We start from the raw sequence: 24,957 nt of genomic DNA on the forward strand, positions 1-24,957 counted from the left end.
TAGAACCTACTAATTTGTACCTTCTGAATGGAAGAATGATCACATGACGATCAGACCACAGTGGAGTGACGACAAATTTCACAATTGAACTATTGGAACTATAAATAGTGAGTTCCATGGGCGGAGACAGGACACTAGCCCCAGTTCAAGCTTTGGTTCATGCTGCCAAATTGCCTATGGATTCTACTGCAGGCCCCCTTGCCTCCCCGTCTACTGATGCTATTTTGCTGATGAACTTGCCTGTTTGATGATTTGGAGCTGTCTGGTGAGAGAAACCAAACCAGAACTTTCCTGATCATAGCTCCATTCTAGCTCCATTCCTTGTTGCAATGCCCATGGACTTTCCACTTTAGAAACTTTAACCAGACCCTCTTGCCCATGCTTAGGCAATTCGTTTGAACCATCCTCTTGCCTTTGTTGCTATTAGGAAACCCGAACCTAAGCCATCCTCTTTTATGGATTCTTTTAATTTAGTAATACATTTATTCTTACTAAGTGTAATTTTATATTACACGTTATGAGACTCATGACTGAACTGCTTAAAATGTTACTTAATTGCATTGATTTTGGAATTTTAATGCAATAATCAAATACATAAAAAAATGTGTCTGAGTCTTTTATTAATTTTGTCTCAAATGTTTTTTCCTGTGCTTAGAAAGATTTGATTTCTAATGCATTATACAGTTAATCATAGATTGTTTTAAGAGCATTAGGTTCTGCTACTTCTGTTCTGCGTAGCTAGTTCAGAACTACTGGTCTCTAGGTTTGGTCTCCCTGGTCCTGAGGGTGGTGTATTTGAATTTGATCACTAATTTGTGAGTCAGCTGCCAATGAATTGGTCTTCATTATGAGGCCATTAGTTCGACCCCTTTCTTCTCAACCCTCACTAAGACCACAAGGCCCATCGGATGACCTATCCCTCTCTGGGTGAATTAAAAATCGAATTAGTATGACTAAACTTGAGTACGGTAAATCGTTAGTTGGGCCCAGAACAAACTTCCGGTGCCACAAGCATCACAATCCTTGCAATTTCTGATGAACGCCACGATCTGAAATTTTTGTTACTGGATCTGCTTTCCAATGCTTTAATGCCCAGGCATGTCTTCTTTCCAGTAATGTATAGTGTATGTAATCCTCATTATGGCAAGCATTATCGTCCGTCACATCGAAGGTAAGCCTGTTTGAAATAATATAATTAAACCAATCGTTTCCATTGAGGTGTCTCCACCTTCGGAAGCTTTAAACAGGGATCATGTCATGAAACAAGTCCTATGTCTTACAACGCTCGCTTTCTTACAACGCTCGCTTTCTTCAACACAATACGATCTTCATAGATTTAATATAAAGATGATAAAAATAGGTGATTTTGCGTCTACCTAATAATCTGTTTTTGTCTTATTTCTTCTTAAAATTAGGGAATACCCAGGTATACCTACCCTGTGTCACATTCAAATTTGAACCGTTGCTCCAAATAAATGTTACACATGCTTTAATCGGATTGGTGTCAGTACAACGCGATGTTTTACAACGCGTTCCGTTACAACGCGATTTTTACATCGCAAATACCATTACAATGCATGCCATTACAACGCATGGCATTACAATGCAGATGGTATTACAACGCATACCATTACATCGTAAGTATTGGTAAGTATATCTTTTTTTTAAAAAATGTAATAAAGTTAATTAAATTAATTTAAAATAATAAAAATAATATAACATTTTTAAAACAGTAATTAATTTAATTATAGTAATTTAAAATAATATAATTAATGATATATAAAAAATTTATAAATAGAAAATAATATAATGTAATTAATTACAATAAATATAATTATAATTTAATTAAGTTATAAATAATACATAATATAATTATAATTAATAAAAATAAAAGTATTTAATTAATTAAACATTTTTAAATAATATAATTTAATTGTAATCGTTTATTAATACAATTAAATTAATAATTGTAAATATTGTTATTAATTTAATAAAATTTAATAAAATTAATTTAATTAATTTAATTTATATAAAGTCGTAATACCCCTGTACCCCAAAACCCATACACTGCCCTAAAACCTAAAAACACCCCTGTACCCCAAAACCCAAACACTGCCCTAAAACCTAAAAACACCCCTGTACCCCAAAACCCAAACCCTACCCTAAAACCTAAAACACCCCTGTACCCCAAAACCCAAACCCTGCCCTAAAACCTAAAAACACCCCTGTACCCCAAAACACAAACCCTACCCTAAAACATAAAAACACCCCTGTACCCCAAAACCCAAACCCTACCCTAAAACCTAAAAACACCCCTGTACCCCAAAACCCAAACCCTGCCCTAAAACATAAAAACACCCCTGTACTCCAAAACCCAAACACTGCCCTAAAACCTAAAAACACCCCTGTACCCCAAAACCCAAACCCTGCCCTAAAACCTAAAAACACCCCTGTACCCCAAAACCCAAACCCTGCCCTAAAACCTAAAAACACCCCTGTACCCCAAAACCCAAACCCTGCCCTAAAACCTAAAAACACCCCTGTACCCCAAAACCCAAACCCTGCCCTAAAACCTAAAAACACCCCTGTACCCCAAAACCCAAACCCTACCCCAAAACCTAAAAACACCCCTGTACCCTAAAACCCAAACACTGCCCTAAAACCTAAAAACACCCCTGTACCCCAAAACCCAAACCCTGCCCTAAAACCTAAAAACACCCCTGTACCCCAAAACCCAAACCCTGCCCTAAAACCTAAAAACACCCCTGTACCCCAAAACCCAAACCGTGCCCTAAAACCTAAAAACACCCCTGTACCCCAAAACCCAAACCCTACCCTAAAACCTAAAAACACCCCTGTACCCCAAAACCCAAACCCTACCCTAAAACCTAAAAACACCCCTGTACCCCAAAACCCAAACCCTGCCCTAAAACCTAAAAACACCCCTGTACCCCAAAACCCAAACCCTACCCTAAAACCTAAAAACACCCCTGTACCCCAAAACCCAAACCCTACCCTAAAACCTAAAAACACCCCTGTACCCCAAAACCCAAACCCTGCCCTAAAACCTAAAAACACCCCTGTACCCCAAAACCCAAACCCTACCCTAAAACCTAAAAACACCCCTGTACCCCAAAACCCAAACCCTACCCTAAAACCTAAAAACACCCCTGTACCCCAAAACCCAAACCCTGCCCTAAAACCTAAAAACACCCCTGTACCCTAAAACCCAAACACTGCCCTAAAACCTAAAAATACCCAAACACCCCAAAACATATACATCAGTACCCCAAAACATATACTCCTATACTCATACTTATTTTAAAAAATACTTAAATTAATATATTTAATTTATAATATTTAAAAACGAAATAAATATTTTTTTATAATTAATAATAATTAAATCAATAATAACATATAAAGTAAAATAAAAAAAAAATTAAATACTTACCAATACTTACGATGTAATGGTATGCGTTGTAATACCATCTGCTATGTAATGCCATGCGTTGTAATGGCATGCATTGTAATGGTATTTACGATGTAAAAATCGCGTTGTAACGGAACGCGTTGTAAAAGATGCGTTTTAACGGTAACACACCGCTTTAATCAACCTCAAAAGACAAAAAAATGATAATATTTAGTAGCAGCAGCAAGGAGGCCCCGAATCTGATGCTCACTGCGTTGCATTTTGTGCCTTATGTTGCTACTCTGAGCTGTAAGACAGAAATTCAATTTTTAATTTGGATCAGGAGCACATTTTAATAATTAAAAGTGGAGATGTTGTAGCAGCCAATTACTAAATAATTTGCCACTCTCCGGAGCTTGCAGCTTGATGTTTTAAAATTAATATTGGGTCTATTTTTAACTGTCTAACCTCCAATTGTTTCTTATTTATGATAATGAGCAATTAATTTAATGTTCAGCTGTGGTTCATTTTTTCCAAGGACAAGGCCTTCTTCGCTGGTAAACACCAAAGATCCTCTCTGTGTCTGAATGTATGAATCAGGAGGCCTGTGTTTTATTATTGCTCACTTTATTGATTCTCGGATTAGGATTTCAATTTAATTGATCAATTATAAACGAGCACTGTGCTGAAATCTTTAATTGTATTTTCAGGTTTGAAAATCTGTACGACTTGTAAGTCATTTATTTACTAACTAAAATATATTTTTCATTTGCTCTTCTTTACCAGTCACTCTTTGCTACCTCTATATTTTTGCAAACATTTACGCATTCTTATTAGCCATTTTCATTGTATTTCATCATTTCTTGTATGTAATCTCCTGCACTGATTTAATACCTGAAGTTGTACATCATGTATATATTACTCAAATTTTTAACAAATTATGTTCAATTTGGTCTTGTATTTCCTGTGCGTAATGGTGTGTATTTTCTACAGTTATTTACATATAATCCAAGCTTTTGAAACTCAGATTTTGTCATGTTGACTCTAAAACAATACAAATTCCAATTTGGACTTCATATTTATCTGGGATTATTTCATAAAAATACCTCTACATTGGAAGATGCTGGCCGCAGAGATGTGTACCACTCCTAGTTTAGAAGAATAGATCACTGGGGAAGTCCAGAAGTAGAGCTCCTTAAAACGCAGAGCTGTAGATTCTGAGCAATGTGTCTACACAAAGTTGCAGCTGTGTGTTACAAACAAGATGTCGCCGTGAGAATTATGATGGTCAACTTTGACATTTGGTGATATTGGCCAAGGAAACTACAGTCATATAGTCATATTAAAAGCATAAGACACCTTACAAGTCAGTAAATGTGGTATTCTGGCTCTAGAAGAAATCTGCTTTGAAATATAATAATTTATCAAAATCTTCATGGACGACTCATTTTTAACTAAATCGATATGATCATTTTGCCTCATTCAATGAGGGCTTAAATAATATTCTACTTGAACAAGACAGTGGCATTCAGGTGGAAAGCCATTGGTTTCATATGCACTGCGCTTGCGCTGTGCATGTAAACTCTCATGTAACAAAAAATATCTTACATAGAGGTTAGGGCCCACCCATTACTTACTTAACTTATCATTAGTTGGCTCTCATGTCACTCTTGTTTCCTTTCTTCTTGTTGGTCAGCACCTCCTCCTACCTCCAGCTTCTGTCTCAGCCCAAGTCCTGGTCTGTGCCATGGAGCTGGGACCAGGTACTACTTCCTGTGGTCAGTGTCCTTCCACTGGCCGCACGCTCCCTTTTTAAAATTGTTTAATTTAGTTTTTGGAATGCAAACCCTCTCCTTCACCCCCACTATTCTTTGTAGTGGCATCACACGCCCCCTCGGTGTTATTTTACATGTTGCATAGCAGCACAGGCTGCGTTGTAACATGGCTTAAAGGGGAGAAAAAAGTGCTATAATGTGGTGAATGCGGACCATGCTTTCTCATTTTTTTTTTTTTTACTACACAACTACTGTGTTTGTGGATTAGATATGGCTAGGGTCTGTGTTCCAGCCTAAAAAATTCCCTCTAGTCCACTAGTGCCCGGCAACACAATACTGCCTTTGGGCTTTATGCTCTGAGAAAAATGTGTTAGAACAAATCTTGTGGAAATTAGAGCATGAAGTGCTTCAGAATTTCAAATGGCTGTCCAGTTAAATGCACTGCTGATCCATACGGTCTCCTTTTTTTGCAGATTTATCAAATGTGAAAATGGAAAAGCAGCAATAGGGCACAAAAATGACTACTATGTGTTTCGATGAAAGTCACGTAATACACATTTTTAAGGCATAATATTATGTGATGTGACCAGAATCAAAGTATGTTGAGCTGACGCAGAGATTCAAACCTGCTTCCCAGGTTCCAGTGCTGGCAGCTCTGGCCATTATATCTCTTCCTTGACAGTGCACATCTCACTTAACTTCACACACAATAAGGTAAAAAAGAAGCCATGGCTTGCACAATGTGCTTTATATTTAATTCAACAAAGCAGGTTGAATGAGACAAATAATAATGAATAAAAAGCCGAAAATAAGTTAAACCAGGCTTAGGCAGTGATTGCTAGTGTGCAATGTGAATCGATATGTCTGATATAATCAAGCGCCAGATGCTCCCTTTTCAAGCCTAATCAACAAGAAGTCCTTGGCGATTCTGCGTGAGAGCTAAACTCCATAAAACCTTATTTTAATGGAGGGCAAGTTCACACTAGGAGATTTGGAGTGGGAGAATTCACCCTGCCATCATGTCTATCCTCCAGCTCATGTTTCAAAACATTGACTCCAACATTGCTAAGATTTGCATCAGAAAGTCAACCCTATCGCGCTGGAGGAGTCTGCACACACTCTGACAGCCTGTAAATCTGGATCGCCGGATGATCGCTGTCCTCCTCATATTCTTGTCTACAACTGGGATGCTATGGAACTACCCCTTTAAATCAGCTCTTATATCAGTCTGTAAGACTCGCCACATTCCCTAGTGACTGAAAACAGGCCAAGTTCATTCCGCTCATGAAAAAACCTTCGGCAGACAAATCCAACCTCAGCAATTTTCGACCTATCTCTCTGCTGCCAGCCCTTGCAAAGATGCTAGAGAAGTTCATAAATAAACAGCTCTCAATGGTTGTATGTCAGAGCCATGCATGCTATTACCACACATCCAGTTACCCAGCAGTCATTACAATGACAACAACACTACCACAAGTGCCAATACCATGCAAGTCTTAACACGCATATGCCTTTACCACCCATGCCTTTATAACTAATTTTCATTGTAAAGGCATGTATTATAAAGGCATATGCACGGTAAATTGTTAAAGATGTAACAGGTAAGGATTACATATATATGTGTGTATATATGTAAATGTATGTGTATATATATATGTGATCAAGGCCCAGGTGGTGCTGAAACGCGTCATGGCGGCGATGCAGGATGTTCTTTAATAAACTTACTGGGTCAGCGAAATTCATCTTTCCGACTGGATTGGATTGCTTTGGATGAAATACTGTGATCTATATCCTCTTCGCTGCTGATGACGAGCTCAGCTTGTCATCAGCCACGGTGGTCATGTCCTGATGACGAGCTGAGCTCTTCATGTGACGCAAGTTTTTGCAATCTGCAGCACCCAGCGGGAAAAGCCGCCGCAGCGATGCAGTTAAATATATATCTATATCCAACAAAAGGAAACGCCATATATATATATATATATATATATATATATATATATATATATATATATATATATATATATATATATATATATATATATAGATATATATATATATATATACACACACACACACACACACACACACACACACATATATATACATACATATTACCTAATGATGGTTGCCTGTCGGTAGTTATAGCAGGACCATGTTTCCATAGGAAAAACATTTTTTGACATGGCTACAACTTTGGCGTTGTTTGACTAATATTCGTGAAATTATCCAAAAAAAAAGTCTCAAGGTGGGTTTTTTTGCTATGAAAAGGTTGGGGGGAAATCCGTGCAGTAGGGGACCAAGTATTTGGGGCGCAAAATAAGGTTTAGGGTGTAATGTTGAATCCCATAGGAACATTTAGCCATGCCTACAGCCCGAACCGCTCAATGGACTTACACCAAATATGGCAGGTAGGTAGACGTTGGTTCAAGGAAGTGCCTTTTGCTTATTTTGTGTAAATCCATTCAGTAGTTTTTGAGAAAATTAAGTTTAAAACTATAGTTATATCCCTGGTTGCTAAGTCTTCGCGACCAAAGAGAGCTTGTGCAGTGAAATGCACTGCTCTAACTGGCTGCCAACACTTCAACCAGGATGTGTTGGCAGCCATCCTGGGACTCAGCTTCAAGCTGAGTCCCCACAAAAAAATAAAGAAAAGGGGACAGGAAAGAAATACCCCTGCCCCGAGGGTCTCCCTAGGACCCTTCCATGACATAACACATTTTTTTTTTAAAAAATCAAAGCTCCCACCCTTGCTTTAAAATAACCTCCGGGTGGGCCAGGTCCCAGTGCATATAATATATATAGGAGGGGGTGCACAGGGCCTCCTACTAGCGCATATGGAAGCCCCAGGGACTGCCACCTCTTCAGGTCTAATTTAAAGAATGTTGTGCGGGCCTTGGGAACTACGTTGCCCCGGGGACCACCACCTCCCCGGGGCTAATTTTAATAATATAGGGTGGCCTCAGGACCCCCTCCCTGCCCTGGGGACTGCCACCTCCCCAGGGCACATGAATATAAAAAAAATTAGGGAGGCTCGAAGGCCTCCCCTGCAGCCCTGGGGACTGCCACTCCCCAAGGCATACTAATTAAGGGGGTCCATTGCAGACCACCACCTCCTTGGGTCTATATACCAGATGGGAGAGGGGCTGTGTGGCCCTGCATGTCTCTGGGGAATGCCACCCCCCAGGGACAGCTCCAGCAATGTCCTGGGGTGCCCACCAACGGGTCATTGTAGTTTTGCTATGGCATGGCGGGAACACTGCTCCTGCCATGCCATAGCAAACACTGCTCCACTTCATGGAAGAGAGAGCATTAAAAATGCTTCCTTGATGTGGAGCAGAATTGCTTTCGGACAAGGGGGAGCTGCATGTTTGCAGGAGGCGGGGAGCGGGTAGGGACCTTCTATAAAAGGCTGAGGCCCCAGGGGATAGGATCCCCCAGGTTCTGGTGTTAACCTGGGCTTCTATGGGAATTCACAAGGGCATATTATCAAGCCCATTATCGCCACTTTAGCTGCAGTTTCCTGCAGATAAAAGCAGTAATAATGTATCGCCCTTTCTTGATAATATGGCCCATGGTTTTTATGATCTAAGAACAGAAAGAAAATCTATAAAGGAGAGAATATTTTATTTGTATTAGTGTTTTTAGTCAAACCATTAAGGTGTGCTGCAGTGCTATGACTCTCATACTAGGTCGTCTCTGTATTCATTACTACATGAAATGCATTTTACTATTAAATAAAGCTTGTATTAAGGTAAGGTAAATATGTTTAATCCATTAATGCCCTGTGTTAGTTTATTATTTAGGCAGCACATTTCAGAAACAGAAAGGGGCAAATCCAATCACTGTTTTGGAGCAGTATTCTCTAAAAATCCACCTCTATCTCCGATAAATACTGGGTTAAATACATTTATTTTACACACAGCGTACTTATGCAACAGACGCTCAGCTCTGCAGCTGAGGCAGCAGAGCCCATGAGGATACAGCCCCTCTACAGCAATGAATGTTGCCAGAAAGTTGCCAACAGTTTCTAGTTTATGTTTGGAAAATTCATTGTGGCCCGTTGGGCAGAGCATTAAGTGATGGTCTGGCAATGATTTATATGAATCCCATTTGAGGAAAAATAAAGAACAATATATGATATACTGTGGATGAATTTCTTTGCGTAGTGTGCCAGTGACATTTTCCAGACTGTAATGTTTTGAAGTAGCCTCCTGTCTGGCTGAGACCAAAGATTCTGTCTCTCTTTAACACTCTCCACAACACCCTTTTTAGTCCGAGTTCCCTGACCTTTCATATCCTTTTAATTCAAACTTTTGCCAGGTCCTGTTCATCTAATCATTCTAGCCTGATATTTGTTAACATTTATTTTTATCTTTTATAGTGTGCTCACATTTATACTGTGTTGATATCTGCCCTTAAATTCCAACACATATATCTTACATCACACAGATCACAGTTTGTTGGTATTCATTGAAGGCCATAGCTTTCTTTACTTCAAATCCAACACCAAGCATGTCTAAAGTTTACACATCATTTCTTTGAAGAATTCTTTATGACCGAACAATGTTCTAGAATCTAGATCCTCACATTTATATCTACTGCCACGCAGGGGAGGTTCTGATGGTCATCCAAAGTCTACGTTGCCACATTTGAAATTCTTTATACATCAAATCATTATGCAACATATCAGATTCACTTATTTTCAGGTGAATGCAGCAAGGCACTATTCCTACTCATGACACCCATGACTGACCCAGCCATTCTTCAATGAACCATTCATCCATAAGCACCGCTAGGGTTGGGACAGAAGATTTGTACTGCCTGCAAGCCAGTCCTTCCTCCAGCCAGCATGGCACCTGTAATGTTCTGATACTTGCTGGGCGCTAGGACCGGCACATGAGGCTAGGAGGCAAGAGGAGATGAGGTGGCGGAAGAGGTGAAGCAAGACAGAAGGCAGAGTAGAGCAGGGATAATAAGGTGTAGGCGGCACGAGAATAAAGCTCCTACAATTAAAAATAGTGTTTGTGTCATTTGTGTCGACGCAACAACACTACAACTGGCGATGAAGATGGTAAACTGTTGCCTGCTACCTACCTGTATCTTGGTGTGTGCTCCACTGCGTTGGAACCGTGCTGAATTGGGAACCGGGTGCCCACCCCTGTCGCGTTGTGCCCACTGTGTTGGCTGTTCACTTCGCCGAATCTCCTGGCTCTGAGGCAGCGTCGCTGCGACCCGGGAGCCCACCCCGGTCACATGTGCAGGGGAGGCGGCGCAGTATATTGGTTGCGATCTGGGAGCCCACCCCGGTCGCTTGCTCTGGGCTGCAAGTGTCTGTGCCCGAGTGTCGCCTGCGGAGGAGTTCGGGGTCCGGTGCTGTGCCTGGTCGTCACTTACCAGGTACTGGAGTCTGTCTGTCCCCGTGCTGCTGCTCTCACCAAATGAATCAAGCCTGAAATCTCGCGAGGAGTGAGATTTCTCTGGGGGCCATCTTGAAGTCAGGCACCTCAACCAATCCCTTGCGAGGTGTGCCCAGTGGTCATTTTGAGAGCAGGCATCTGCTCAAAGGTTCAACAAGCATTGGCAAAGGACTGCCAGAGGAGCTTTCAGGTGCCTTATATTACATCAAAAGGACATATTGATGGGCTTATGAGACTGCCTGCTCAGATGGTCGCCAGCCCTTGATGTTTATTGATGCAAGTGGAAATACATGCATGTCAAGTAGATGTTGGACTGCTCTTTCAGAGGTGCCCAGTCACTGACCCTACACTATAGCGCAATTGAAGAGTGGCGCTGATGGTGGCATTTTGAACCGAGTGGCAGGAGCTGTGAGGGTTCCTGTGGTTCGAATATCCATCACAAAGTATTGGCCCCACCATATTCATATGAGATGTCCGGATCGCCAACGTCAAGACAGAATCATGCCTCTGCTAGCGCCAGTACCAGGCAGGGGTCACCTACGTCCACAGCACAAATGGGCGGACACAGACTTGATTTGCTCGGAGTCTCTTTTCTACTCCAGCTGGAACCTTTGGTCCTTGATCCGGGGGGAGGTATGGGCCTTCGCTGGCAGGAATGGCTAGAAGACTTTGAAGACTTCATGAAAGGGTCTCATGCGACTGAGATGGAGCAGCAACTGATTGCATTACGCAATTTAATCGGGAAAGAGGTTGGTCACATTATAAAGGAGCTTCCAGCTGACGCTGCTTCGTCCTATGCCAATGTGCGTGATGCACTAAACAGAAAATTTCTTCACAAACGGAACATAGACAACGAAAGATATAGATTTAATCTGGCTTCTCAAGAAAAAGACGAGCCCATGAGTTCTTACATCACGTGACTTAGACGCTTGGCCCGCTACTGTGAATTTGATTCTTTCTCACCCTTTGCCTGTCTGAGTCGTTACGCAGACCTGTACTAGAGTAAACCTATTCTCTTGGTGAGATCGAAGAAATGACTCGAGTACATAATCAGGCAGGAGAACATGCAAAAAACATGGAAGCTGGAAGAGGCGAAAAACGTGAACAAGCATTTTGGCTCCGATCCCGTAACAACAACAAGTCTTCCTCTGCAAAGCAACGATCATCCAGATCCAAAGTTCAGTCCTTTTTTTACAAGTCGTCGGCGTCACAGTTCTAGCCAGACTGGTAAACGAAAGGAGCGTCAACTCAAATGCTATCACTGTAGATATGACTTCCCTTACAAGGAGACATGCCTTGCATTAGGCCAAAAATGCAGGAAGTGTGGCCGGGACAACCACTTTGAGAACATATGCGGACCCTCTTGCAAAGACACCCACAAAGACGATTACAGACAATCCAGATAGTCTAGCACTCGCCATCATGCCAAAGCAGTGTGGAACTACAGAGATTCTTCCACTGGTTCTTCACAGTCCAGCCATCAGTCTCACGTGACATATTGATCCCGTCGATCCCATTTTCATGAGTCAAGGTCGCTGTCACCAATATCGCAAGATAGCAATGAGTATGTCTGAATGGTTGCGGATCTGGACCGGTTGAAGAAATGCCCGCGACTAGATCTTAAAATGGACCCACACTAGGCCAAATTTGTCCTGGATAGTGGAGCATTTCTCAACTATATTTCAGTTGCAGAATACAAGAAAATTAGTCCACCACCATACTTGCATGAAGCCAACGTGCGGGTGTACACTTAGATGTGAAAGAAACCTCTTTCTTGTTTAGGACAATTCCCGACTAATCTCACGTACAAGGACAGAACTAATCCAGCCCACATTCATGTCATTGATGGTCCTGAAGCAGATTGTCTTCTTAGCTTGCCCACGGCGAAATGCCTTCGACTTGCAGACATTTTGTATAAAGTCGATGATGAACCTGACATAGTTCACAAGTCGCCGAAGTTATTCACCGGACTTGGAAAGATGGCTCACTGCCAAGTTCAATTGCATATAAATGAATGAGTGACTCCTGTAGCACAAAATCACGGGAAAATTCCATTTCACCCTCAACAGTCTTTAGAGGAGGAACTGCAGGATCTTCTCCAGGCTGATATCATTGAGAGAACGTCAGGACCCACTCCCTGGGTCTCTCCAGTGGTCATTGTGCCTAAGAAGGGCTCACCTGGCAAAGTTCACCTTTGTGTAGACATGAGGGTACCCAACACCGCCATTGAAAGAGAAAGACACCTGGGGCCTCATATTAGCGACATGGTTGCGTCACTCAAAGGTGCACAAATATTCTCCAAACTAGACCTTTACAAGGGCTATCACCAACTGGAACTTCACAAAAAAACGACCCCAGCCGACTGTTGCAGCTCTTATACAGGGCACACTTGGAGTGGGAGCTCTGGGTGGTCCATCCAGTCGACCCCAGATGGGCACACCTGGCCCCATTCTGGGAGCTCCGGACGGAACATCCAGTCGACCCCATTCGAGTGACCCAGGTCTTTGCTTGGGAGCTCCGGACATTCTATCCAGTCGACCCCAACTAAGACAGTTTCCCTGTCCCTCTTATGAGGAATTTTGCAGCTTGGCACATACGGTCGCCTCGGGCTCTCCGCTCGACCCACTACCTCCCAAATTTTGGAAGGTCTTCCACGCAGAACTCTTTCCGCCGTTGCATGCCATCTGCCTCCAGTCCTTGGAGTTGGCCTGGGTTCCTGATTGCTGGAAGCTAGCAGTAGTTTCTCCACTGCTTAAGAAGCCAACGTTAGACCCTGCCTGTCTCTCCAACTACAGGCCAATCTCCCTGCTCCCATTTCCTATTAAGATCATGGAAAAATGGGTGACCCGCTCGCTCTCAGGCTTTCTTGAGAACATCGGTTGGTTTGACGAGGCACAGTTTGGCTTCCGCCCCGGGCACGGGACGGAGTCAGCACTGGTTACCGTACTGGACAATCTTCGGACGCGTGTCGACAGCGGTCGGGCAGCCTTTTTAGTGCTGCTCGACATGACGGCCGCGTTCGATACGGTCTGCCATCAAACCCTCATCAGAAGACTGGAGGAGTGCGGGGTCACAGGGAGTGCAAGAGATTGGCTGGCTTCTTATCTGGGTAGTCGGCAACAGCTGGTTTTGCTTCCTCCATTCCGCTCTAAGTCAAGGAAAGTGGGACAGGGGGTCCCACAGGGCTCGGCCATCAGCCCTATACTTTTTAACCTGTATCTTCGCCCCCTGGTCCAGCTTATAAAATCTTTTGGTGTCTCGGCCTTTAACTATGCCGACGACACCCAGCTGGTCTTTTCTCAGGAAGGAAACAACGCGGTCTCGCTGGAGACATTTCATCGCAGCCACAGCGGATTGGCTTCAGGCCAACTCCCCCCAATTTAGCAGCTCTAAGACGGAGGTGCTCCACTGCTCCAGTGATCGAATTCCGCGGGTTCTTCCAGAGAACTTCTGGCCCACCGCCTTTCCTGAACCAGTAGCGGCGGCGGAATCAGCCCGCAACTTGGGGGTAATTTTCGGCCCTAATCTACAGCTTGACTTGCACGTAAACAAAACCATCTCTACGTGCATGATGCTGCTACGTATGTTGCGCAAAGTTCTGCCCCTTCACCCCGCCCAGGCCAGGCCAGAGGTAGTTCGCAGCACTATTCTAAGTCGCTTGGATTACTGCAATGCGCTACTTCTGGAGGCCCCTAAAAATCTGGTGGGGAAGTTACAACGGGTGCAGAACATGGCTGCCAAGTTGGCTCTCTCGCGCGCCAGGTCTAGCTCTTCCACTCTTGCCTTAAGAGACCTGCACTGGCTCCCGGTGCATTTGCGAGTGGTGTATAAGGCCGCGTGTTTGGTGTTTAAGGCAGTACACCAACAGGGCCCAGTACCACTTTGTGACATGCTTGCTTGGTACTCTGCCTCGCGGCGCCTTCGCTCATCTTCGGCCAACTTGTTGGTGGTCCCGAGGTTCCAGAGAGTTAGGATGGGTGGCCGCTCATTTAGTGTTGCGGTGGCCAGACTTTGGAACTCCCTGCCTCTCTCTTTGAGAAGCCACAAGGATTACCTACCATTCAGGAAAGCGCTGAAAACGCATCTGTTTCCGAAAACTGCCTGAGCAGTGAGTAGTGTTTCCGCCGAAGTTCAAAACGCCAGGATGCCCTCTGGGTGATAGGCTGCGCTTTACAAGTATACAAAATAAATAAATAAATAAATAAATAAATAAATATATCACCACATTCTCGACTCATCAAGGCTTGTTCAGATACAAAAGACTCAGCTTTGGGGTTTCTTCAGCCGCTAAGATTTTCAGGAGGCCATCAGAAAGGTAATTCATCACATTCCCAACACCCTAAACTAGAGTGACGACATCTTAGTCTAGGGAGCAACAATGCAAGAACACGACACAGCATTTGACAGAGTCTGTTATGCTCTATTGGAGGCCAATCTCACTTTATATAAAGACATATAAAGACAAATGCGAATTCCACAAATCTACATTAAAAATTTTCTGAGACATCTTCTTAGGTGCCGTAATGAAACCAGATGAAGTAAAGATTGCCGCTCTAATTGACACCCCCAGGCCACGAGACGCGGCGAATGTACGCTCCTTCCTAGGCATGGCAAGCTACTGTGCACGATTCATCAAGGACTATGCCACTATCAGTTACCCCCTGAGAAAGCTGACCAAACAAGGACACCCATTGAAATGGACCACGAGATGTGATCAAGCTTTTCATGAAATCAAAGCTGCGGTTGAATCTGCCAACAATCTTGCATATTTCAATCCGAGAAGAAAAACTGAAATCACTGTGGATGCGAGTTCCATAGGACTGGGAGTGATATTAGCTCAATATGACAAAGAGAGTGATCAATGGTATATTGTTGCATATGCCAGTCAAAGCCTCACGGACACAGAGAGAGCCTACTCACAACCTGAAAAGTAAAGCCTGGCGGTAGTCTGGGCCTGCGAGCATTATCACATCTTAATTTACGGGAAACACTTGACACTTATCACGGATCAACAGGCCCTGATAACCATCTTTGGAAATCCCTGAGCCAAAATGCAACCCAGAATAGAGCACTGGGGCATCCGCCTTCAAGAATATACTTATACTATCATCCACAAGCTGGGAAAAGGTGCAAATCCTGCTGATTATATGTCCCGACATCCCAAGAAAACGTCCGAATCCAATCCATTATCAGCTGAGGAATACCTCCATTTTGTGGTGGCTCAAGCCAAACCACCTGCAGTCCCCATGGAGGCCATCCTTGACCCTGCCAATGAAGATGTCACACTACAAAGTGTAAAACATCGCCTTCGAACAAACAGTTGGAGCCATTTGGAAGAATCCGGACAGAGTTCACAGATTACCAATTAGGAACTCTCCTCTTTCAGACATGTGAAGGATGAGCTGTTCCTCACCTCAGATGGTCTTGTACTAAGGGACAAACGGATCATCATCCCGAAACAGTTGCGCAAAGGAGTCATCAACCTAGTGCACAAAGGGCATAGAGGCATTGTAGCCACGAAGAGAGCGTTGCGGGAACGGCTCTGATTCCCTATCCTGGATCAGATTGTGGCACTTACACTGAAAGACTGCCCACAGTGTCAGCTAGTTAGTCAGGAGGATCCCCCTGCGTCGCTTCAAATGTCTGAACTGCGGGATGGCATTTGTTATCATGTCGCAGTGGACTTCTTTGGATTGCTACAATCCGGCAAATATGTCCTGGTCATAATGAACGAATACTCCCGCCTCCCAGTTGTGCACCTCATAACGTCAGCCAAAACCGCCACATTCAATTGACAAGACTTCGCTGAAATTGCCAGGCACCTCAAATTCAGACACTGGAAGATCACTCCTTTGTGGCCCCAGGCCAATGGAATGGTGGAAAGATTTATGGCCACTCTAAAGAAGACCATCCAGCAGGCAGAACTTTCAAAGTGTGATGTGCAAGTGGCTCTAAATGAAGTATTACGCGCCTATTGAACCACACCGAATACTACTACAGGCAAATGTCCGGCAACATTAATGCCGGGTCGCACTGTACGCACCAGAATACCAACTTGGGAAGATACAGCTAGTGATTTGTCTCAAGACTCTGAGCTTGAAGAATTAGCAGCCACAGACAAAATGAAAAAGGAGAAGATGAAGGAATATGCAGACCGACGGAGAAAAGCTGCATATCCATCCATGAAGGAGACTGGGTACTGGTGCAACAAGAACAAAAAACAAAAGCAGAGTGTCGATATAATACATGCCCACTGCTGGTGACAAGACAAAAAGGGACCATGATTACAGCTGAGTCGGAGAACAAAAGGGTCACAAGGAATGTGTCGCATTTTCAGAAATGTTCCCAGGAGAGCAATAGCTGTCCAACTCAGGCTTATAAGCCTGTCACCCAATTCCCCTCCCAATATTTGATGTCACTCAAGCCAACCACTCTGCTAAGATCTGTGCTTTTAGCTAAGACATTAAATGGGACAATCAGAGAGAAAGGGGACTGCCCACCCAACAAGAGGATAGACTCAACTTCCCCCTTGATCGACTAATTGCGCCCCTTCACTAGTTGCAGGTTGCTGCTTCCAGGATTTTTCACTGTCGTTTGAACTTGGAAGAGCTGAAGTATGCACCACTCCCGTTTTTGCTGGAGTGAGGTTCACCTATGTTTTCCTTTCAAAATAGGTGAAACAAAGAATGCATTTCATGTGAACAGCATGTACTTTCTTCAGCCATAAAATATTGCACTTCAAACCATATTTCCGCCACTTTTACAATAATGGCAATGACCATCCATTGCAATTCAGATTCCATGTTTCAAGAAACCTGATAAGGTGGATTTTATTTTGAAGATATTACCTCTTGTCTCTTTCAATGGAAAGGGTTGTCCATGCCTGGGTCACTAAGTACACAGACCATAAGCAATCCTAGGTTTTCAAAAGCTCAGTGATGCCTGTATTCCTGCCAAGCATTTCAACCCCTTGAGTGCATGAACTTTGTCTTATGTGATTCTGGTTCAGAGCACAGCAGCATTCTCAAACAAAGATAACTGAATGTTTACTGGGGATCTATGTGAGAATGAACCATTTTGATGTGTTGGGATAACACTTGTTTTACATTGCCTTCTTCAAGAATTGGTAATGGTGACTGACTGACTGCAGATGATAGACTGTATTGGTTCATTTTAGAAATTAGCCTTAATATTCCCTGACATAAGAAAGGACAGTACCTACTCTGTCATGTTGCATATGTTCAAACCTGGAATCTTACTTTTGTGGTACATATGCGAGAGATGCCGAAAAATCCTACTATTTGCTGATTAGCAGTAAAATGAAATGAAATAGACTAACAATTCCAAGCTGTGGCTGGCTCTCCCATGGATACCAGCAGTGGCAGCTGGTGACTATTAAATGTGGTGAGGCATAATGCGTGGCGAGGCATAATACGTGGCTTGAATTCCAGTGGGCAAGACTCACTCACTTACTTGGAGTGTTAAGGAGGGGTTCGCTCACACATCACACAAGGCAATCAATCTCTCACTTATTCTCACTCGGTCTTAATCATTTACTCTCATTCATACATACAGTCACGTTTACTTACTCTGACTCAATTTCACTGACTTATGCAGTCTCACTCATTATAGCTCTGACCCACATAGTCTCACTCATTCTCAATAACTTTCACTCAATCCCACTCATCCTAAGTCATTCTTATCTGGCTCACTAATTGTGCCTGAGTCTAACTCAATTTCACCCAGCTTCACTCTGACTCAGAATTCCTGCTCAATCTCACTCATTCTCACCTAGTTTCCCGGAGTATTCCCCTCTGACTCACTTGCTCTCCCTGATTCACCCAGGCCCACACCTTCTGATTCACTCAATTGCACTGATTTACGCATACTAAATCAGTCTCACTGATTCTCACTGAGTATCACTCATTCTGACTCACACAATGTGACTTTGACTTACTCAGTCTCACTGAGACATACTCTGTTTCACTGCGACTCACTAATTCCTGATCAGTCTCACTCCTTCTCATCTGCTTTTACAGGGTCTCCCTTAGCTCACTCATCCTCCCTGATTCACTCAGCCTTACTCATTCTGATTCAATCTTACCGTGAATCACTCATACAGGTTCACTCATTCACACTCAGCCCTTCTAATTCTGACTCACTGAAGGCTCGAACTAACTTAAGAATAAATCTTAAACTTACTACCATTTTGGTATTCACAGAAGGCACTTACTCATTTCGGTATTCACAGAAGTTAGGAGTTCTAACTTTAGGCCTTCTGTGAACACCGAAAGTCTTAAAGTTAGGATTTTTCTCAGTTTAGGAGTAGTAAAGTTAGGAGTCCAAACTTTAGGACTCATAAATGCCTTCTGTGAATACCAAAGTCTTAAAGTTAGGATTTTTCTCAGTGTAGTACTCCTAACTTTACTACTCCTAAACTTTGCCATTGTGCGCTTGCACCTGTGCCATACTATAAGCTAGTCATATGTTTTGTGATTGTAATCCTACAGCACCCATTTTAGTACCCTGTGCCTAGAAGACCTTACTTTGTGTCACATTATATTTTGTTGTATTAAAATAGTGTTAGTGATTCATGTAGAAGAATGCAGTTATATTATCTTAAATTTCAGTTCTTGACAAGTCCTGACTGGGCTCTCGAATGGTCTTATATGGAATGATGTATGTTTCTATAGATGGAGACTCCCAGACCTGAATTGCAAAGATTATTGTGATATAGGATGATCTTTGAATAATACATGCAGGCTCCAGTGTCATTCCTTTAAAACAATGGACAAATAATTTTTATGTTTAAAAATACATTTATTTTTTCATTTTCCTGAGGATAGGGTGAGTCACCCAAGTAGAATGTATGACATTTAGTTTTTTCGCAAAATGCTAATAAGATACTACACCCATTGTGTAACAATTGCTGTTTATTTTACAGAAGCAACCCCAAAGGCCTTTGGAATTTCCTTGTCTCAAGTGATAGCCAATGATCGGGCCCACAAGCAGAAGCAGGAAGCTGTGAAAGAGAGTCGCCGGGATTGCCTGGAGGTGGAAGCCACAGTGATCCGGTTCCTGGCTCAGAAGCAGAAGAAGTCCCCTTCGGACCGCAACTCTGTGCTGGGGACTTCTCTGGAGTTCCGCGATGAACCCCTTTCCCCAACCTTCCTGGACAATGTGTCTCGTGCTCGGAGAAGGGTGAGACTCGATCCATAATTAACCCGTTCAGCGCTTATGACAGAACCGTTCCGTCACGCGCCTCGGGTGAGCTGTGCTAGTGACGGAACTGTTCCGTCACGGCCCGCTCGCCGCGCCTGCGCGGCGCGTTCTATTGAGCGGGCGCGTTCGTGATGGAACCGTTCCGTCACTAGCACAGCTCACCCGAGGCGCGTGACGGAGCGGTTCCGTCATAAGCCCAGGTGAGCCGCGCGGCCCCCTCACCACCTAGCACTGCAGCGGAATTGCCGCCGCAGTGAAGGGGTTAAGTACTGTTGTGTGAAGATATGAAGTCCGGCCATTGATGTTATTTCCAAACGTATATTTTTATTGCAGTAAACGAAGACAGCATGTAGTAGGTCTGAAGGGCTCAGGAGTTCCGCACCAGCTGACTCCAAGGTTCTCTCCCTCTACATCATCACATTCTACAATACACGTTCCACGACAGAATACTAAACACGGTTCCCCCACACCTATGTATGAGCAGCCATTACTTGAGTTACATGGGTTACTCATGCTGCCAGACATTGGTCTTCTGAGAAGCCGTGTATAAAAGAATAGGTTAGTGTTATAGAAAAAATATAGGTGAAATTTACTGAATGTATACTAAGTGCAACCACTGTAACTCTTTGGTAAACTAATAAAAGTGCTGTATGACAGCATAAGCCCCTAATGGTCTGCATGTGAGCTGCAAAGCACAAAGGTTTGTTTTTCAAACGATAGCTTTCATGAAAGGAAATCCTTTTGAGTGCAAAAATGCCATATTTTCTTTCACATTTGATGTATTCTCATATTTAAAAAATCAAACACGTTAATAACATCAAACTGATAACAAATATGATGTGGCTGAATCCTAGACTGATAATTTTGCAAAAACAAATGTGCCAGTGTGCCATGCATAATCGTTCATAAAGTCTTTCTTCCAAAGACGCTTTTTAAGTCAATTGTGCAACAGATCTTAGAAAACAGACACCTCAGGGTCTAATATTAGTGGTTATTGCTTTAAGGATAAAATGGCCTCTCTGATAATTGTCTGTTTGTGATTGTTTCCTGCAGATACATGTATCAACGACTTTTGGTTCGAGACGGTCAATCTTGAGCAGGCTTGCACTGCTAGGTCCACTCCATGGGTCATGATTTGTATCACCCCAAAGCCACAGTGGGCCCTGATTAAATAGGTTTGCTCTCGGTCTTTGATTGTGGTACCAAAACCCCTGAATCCCCCTGCACGCTTATAATGAAGACACTTAGTGAACAGTTTTTAGAAATGCTCTCCGTTTTTACCCCATAACAGGAAAGCAAAACATTTTGGTATCAAATAAATAGAATTTCATGACCATCTCTTTTTTTCTGGCTGACATCCATATTAACGGGGAGTCATGATTTATTTGGATTTTCCCAACTGAAAACAGTTTTTCAAGTAAAAGTACCAGATTATATTGCTGCTAGGCACTTCACAAATTCGGCTATTTGCCAATGACATGTATATATGTCTTATAACTACATTTGTTTTTATCAATATATGGCTTAAAAGATTACTCAGTTTTCTGGTGATTCTATTGTAATTGCATTTATATAGAGTTCCATACCCCTGACAAGGCACCAAAGAGTATCAGCAGATGGGTAGCACTCTTACCCTAGTGGGTGGGGGGTTTGCTTGGTTGAAAGATTGTTGCATTGCTCTGTGGCCTGTGTGAGGTTTCACTAAGTGTCATGCACGAGTGACCAAGCGACCAGGTTCCCTAATATGCATGGGGGTACTTTCCCAGTTTGCTCAAATGCGCAGCTCTCAAGTGGTGCACATGGTGCAGCCCAGGATAATGCACCCTATCATGATGATTGAGCTGCCACTACAGCAGCTATGAACTTGCGGTTGCGTGGGGGCAACAACGCATTCAGTGAAATAGAGAGCAGCTGCTTCTAAGCCGCTCTTTGTTTCTGAGGCAGGCAGAAACCTGCTTGCACTTTGAAGAGGGCACAGAGACCCCCCTGCAGGGCGGTGCAGTGAGTAACTGCACCTGCCTAGAGGGGGATACTTGGGAGGTCCATGATATCCCCTTCTAAACTCCAGAAGGCTGCCCTCTTGGCACGGGCATATTTAGCTCTGCACCTGCGTCTGTAATACTGTGTAAGCACAGAGGCAAAGCGATTCCCTCATTTACATGGGGCCACAATCCTATGACACTGAGGGGATGCCCTCTCATGACTTCACTGGTGCTACATGTGCGTCAGTTGTTTACCTTTAGCAGATGCTTCCATGTCCAACAATTCTTAACTTGGTGTATAAGAATTTATTGCAATGTTCTGTATTTTCAAGGATACATGTCTTACATGGTGATAATTTGTGTTGTGCCTTCAGGGGGCCTTATCAGTTGACTCTATTACTGACCTCGATGACAATCATTCCCGATTGCTGGAAGCACTGCAGCTCTCGCATCCCAATGAGCTGGAGAGCCGGAGGGTCCTGGAACGGAATAAAAAGCTGAGCCTTAATCCCATCTATAGGCAGGTCCCCCGCATTGTTGAGCGATGTTGCCAGCACATAGAGCTTTACGGTAAGAACAAATCCTGCTAATGGGTGATGTTAAATGGGCATTTAAAGGTAATTTATCAGAACAACAATGAACATTCTAGAGAACACTGTCATGAGTTTATTGCCTGCCACCCAAGTTATGTGCTATAAGCTAAAATTAGGCTGCATGATGAAGTAGAATGGTGCTTATCTGAACATTTTAATGCTATAAGATAAATCTTTTAATGGGCAGCAGTGATTTAGAAAACTCCTTTTGAGTCTTGGGTTTAAAAAAGAGACACAACCCATTTGTAGTTGCCCTGTTAAACAGTGTTAGTTGATACTGTGGTGTGATGTCATTATGAGTATCTTGATAATCATTGATTAGCTATTGAAATATTAATACATCATCTTATTCAGAGGTTTAAGATGCAGGCCGTCACTGCCAGTTAGGGTCCAGTATTAGCAAGTTGTTAGGAGATGCAATGAATTAAATGTGCTTATGGAATTGTGCTTTGTCTATTCCATGTGAGCAGATCCCTGTCATTCCACCCTGGGAACAAATAAATACAAAATCTGCAAACTAGGTCCTAATCCATTAGTAGTCCTAGAGGGCCAGTTTAAAAAAGTCTGGACAGCTTTCCATCCTTGCTTTTATCATTCAGCCAGATGCCATCAGGGAATTGGGATCTGCATGGGGATGTGCAAATGCACATCGGTGAGTAGCAAACTGCTTCTCACGGATGTGCATGTGTTGACTAGGAATCCTTCCCAATGCTCTAAATAGTTCCTAAAGTCCCTTGATACCACAAAGGATAATGGCACAAAGAATTTCAAGACACAGAAATGATTGGCCCAGAGATCAAACATGAATATTTTCCAAAAGTAAATACAAGGAGATGATTGACAGAGCGTTGAAACGTTTCAGACACTCACCCTCAGTCACAGATATGTGTTTAATCCATAATCATTCTTGAGCTCATTTCGCCACTCCAGGTCAGACCCAGACATATGCAAATCAGTCTTGACCCGGTTCCTCATGGGAACAGTCCAGCCCGAACTGCCAAGCCAAGTCGTCCCTAGTCTTGAAACAAGCATCCTAGGTCCGATTCGGGTTTTCACCCCTCATCAACTAGGCTAGCCTGAATCCAATGGCAAAGTGAGCAAGGGACCCACGTCTGGGTGTACCCTGCCAATTTAGGGCGAACAAAAAGTGCAAGGAGATGATGGACGGAGCACTGAAACTTTTCAGACACGCACCCCCAGTGACAGATCTTGGTTTACACCATCATCATTTTTTAGCTCACTTCACCACCCCAGTTCAGACACCGCCATATGCAAATCAGCCCTCTCCCTGTTCCTCATGGGATCAATCCAGCCCAAACTGCCAACTTCCAAAAGTACTTGTGCTAAACCAAAAACTAACCTTGAACATGAATAAAATATGCATGGTTCCTAAAAGGGAAATTTGCAGCACATGACTGTAAAAATATGATTTGTGCTTATGTAAATTGTATTACTTGTGACAGTCTGTTAGGAGATGCTAGGCCTGCAAGGATTGTGGTAAGCTGGAGGTTGCTTATGTCATGGTCTTCAGATTTGTGGACCTCACTGGGATTGCGGATCTGACACAGGGTAGCTCACCTTGGGCTGTGGTACTAGGGAATTCCCTATTTTCCTAAAAAGTGTAGGGGAGAAAAAGGAAGGTACCTTCATCATATTCAGCTCTCGAATGTGGGAGACTTTGCAGAGGGCAGAATTGGTCGGGTAGCTAAACTGCTCAATCTGTTATGGCCTCCTAAGGTTGTTTCATAAGGATGTTTTCTGATCCAATTTTTTGTACTTCCACTTCTAGGCTGTGAAGGAGTGCACCTCCTGTTTGGCAGGTTTATGATGGCTCTGCCTTCAGCTATGTTTTCACAGCTAATGTATCTAGGAGTATCCTGTGGTTATTCCCCTGCATTTTTGGAAGAACTCTTCTGAGAACTGTCCAGTATTTTCTGTTTGTTCCTATTTGCTTTTATTAATGAATAACCATCTCTACCTTTTAATAGTTACTTAGCCACTGGGTGATTGGCTTCCCCTCTACTACATCTGTGGTTTTGCTGCAATTGCTTACCAGTAATAGTAGTATTCTGAGTCCTCTCGCACTGGTGAATCACATAGTCAGCCTCTTATGTCTCCATTCACAACCCCCCTCCTCACTTGCTATTCCATACCAAGCCCAGACACCACACAGTTGGACTGGTCAGTAGGGTGGGAGGGAGGACCAGATTCATCACAGCAAACAGAAGGACTCAGAGTAATGCTATTACGGGTAAGTAATCGCAGCATTACCTCATTGACCCTCTTGCCATGATAATTCACATAGTGAGATGTACTCAAGCCACAAAATGGACCAGTACAACGGCACAGAATTTGCAAACACAAGTTCATTCCTTAAGCAAAAACTGTTTACAACACAGAAGCCAAGACTTTGGAACCCCGCAATTCTGGAACCTCCAGACCCTGAACCGCACAATAATGAGTCACAAAGGTAAAGCGCACTGCCCAAGTGGCAGACCTACAGATCTGCTGCAAACAAGCACCTTTGATCCTTGCACCAGAAGCAGACATGCCCCTAGT

At 43.2% G+C, this 24,957-nt stretch overlaps 1 protein-coding gene across 1 annotated transcript in view; it reads left to right on the top strand.

Annotated features, from left to right (window-relative positions):
• LOC147722214 (rho GTPase-activating protein 6-like) overlaps positions 1-24,957 on the top strand; it is a 787,911-nt gene that overhangs the window by 583,823 nt on the left and 179,131 nt on the right. The window contains exons 5-6 of the mRNA XM_086964682.1: positions 19,546-19,802; positions 22,180-22,375. Coding sequence (XP_086820808.1) covers positions 19,546-19,802; positions 22,180-22,375 — 453 coding nt within the window. The remainder of the gene's footprint in view (positions 1-19,545; positions 19,803-22,179; positions 22,376-24,957) is intronic.

Source organism: Lissotriton vulgaris, chromosome 4_1, assembly GCF_964263255.1.
Source record: "Lissotriton vulgaris chromosome 4_1, aLisVul1.2, whole genome shotgun sequence".
Lineage (NCBI taxonomy): Eukaryota > Metazoa > Chordata > Amphibia > Caudata > Salamandridae > Lissotriton > Lissotriton vulgaris.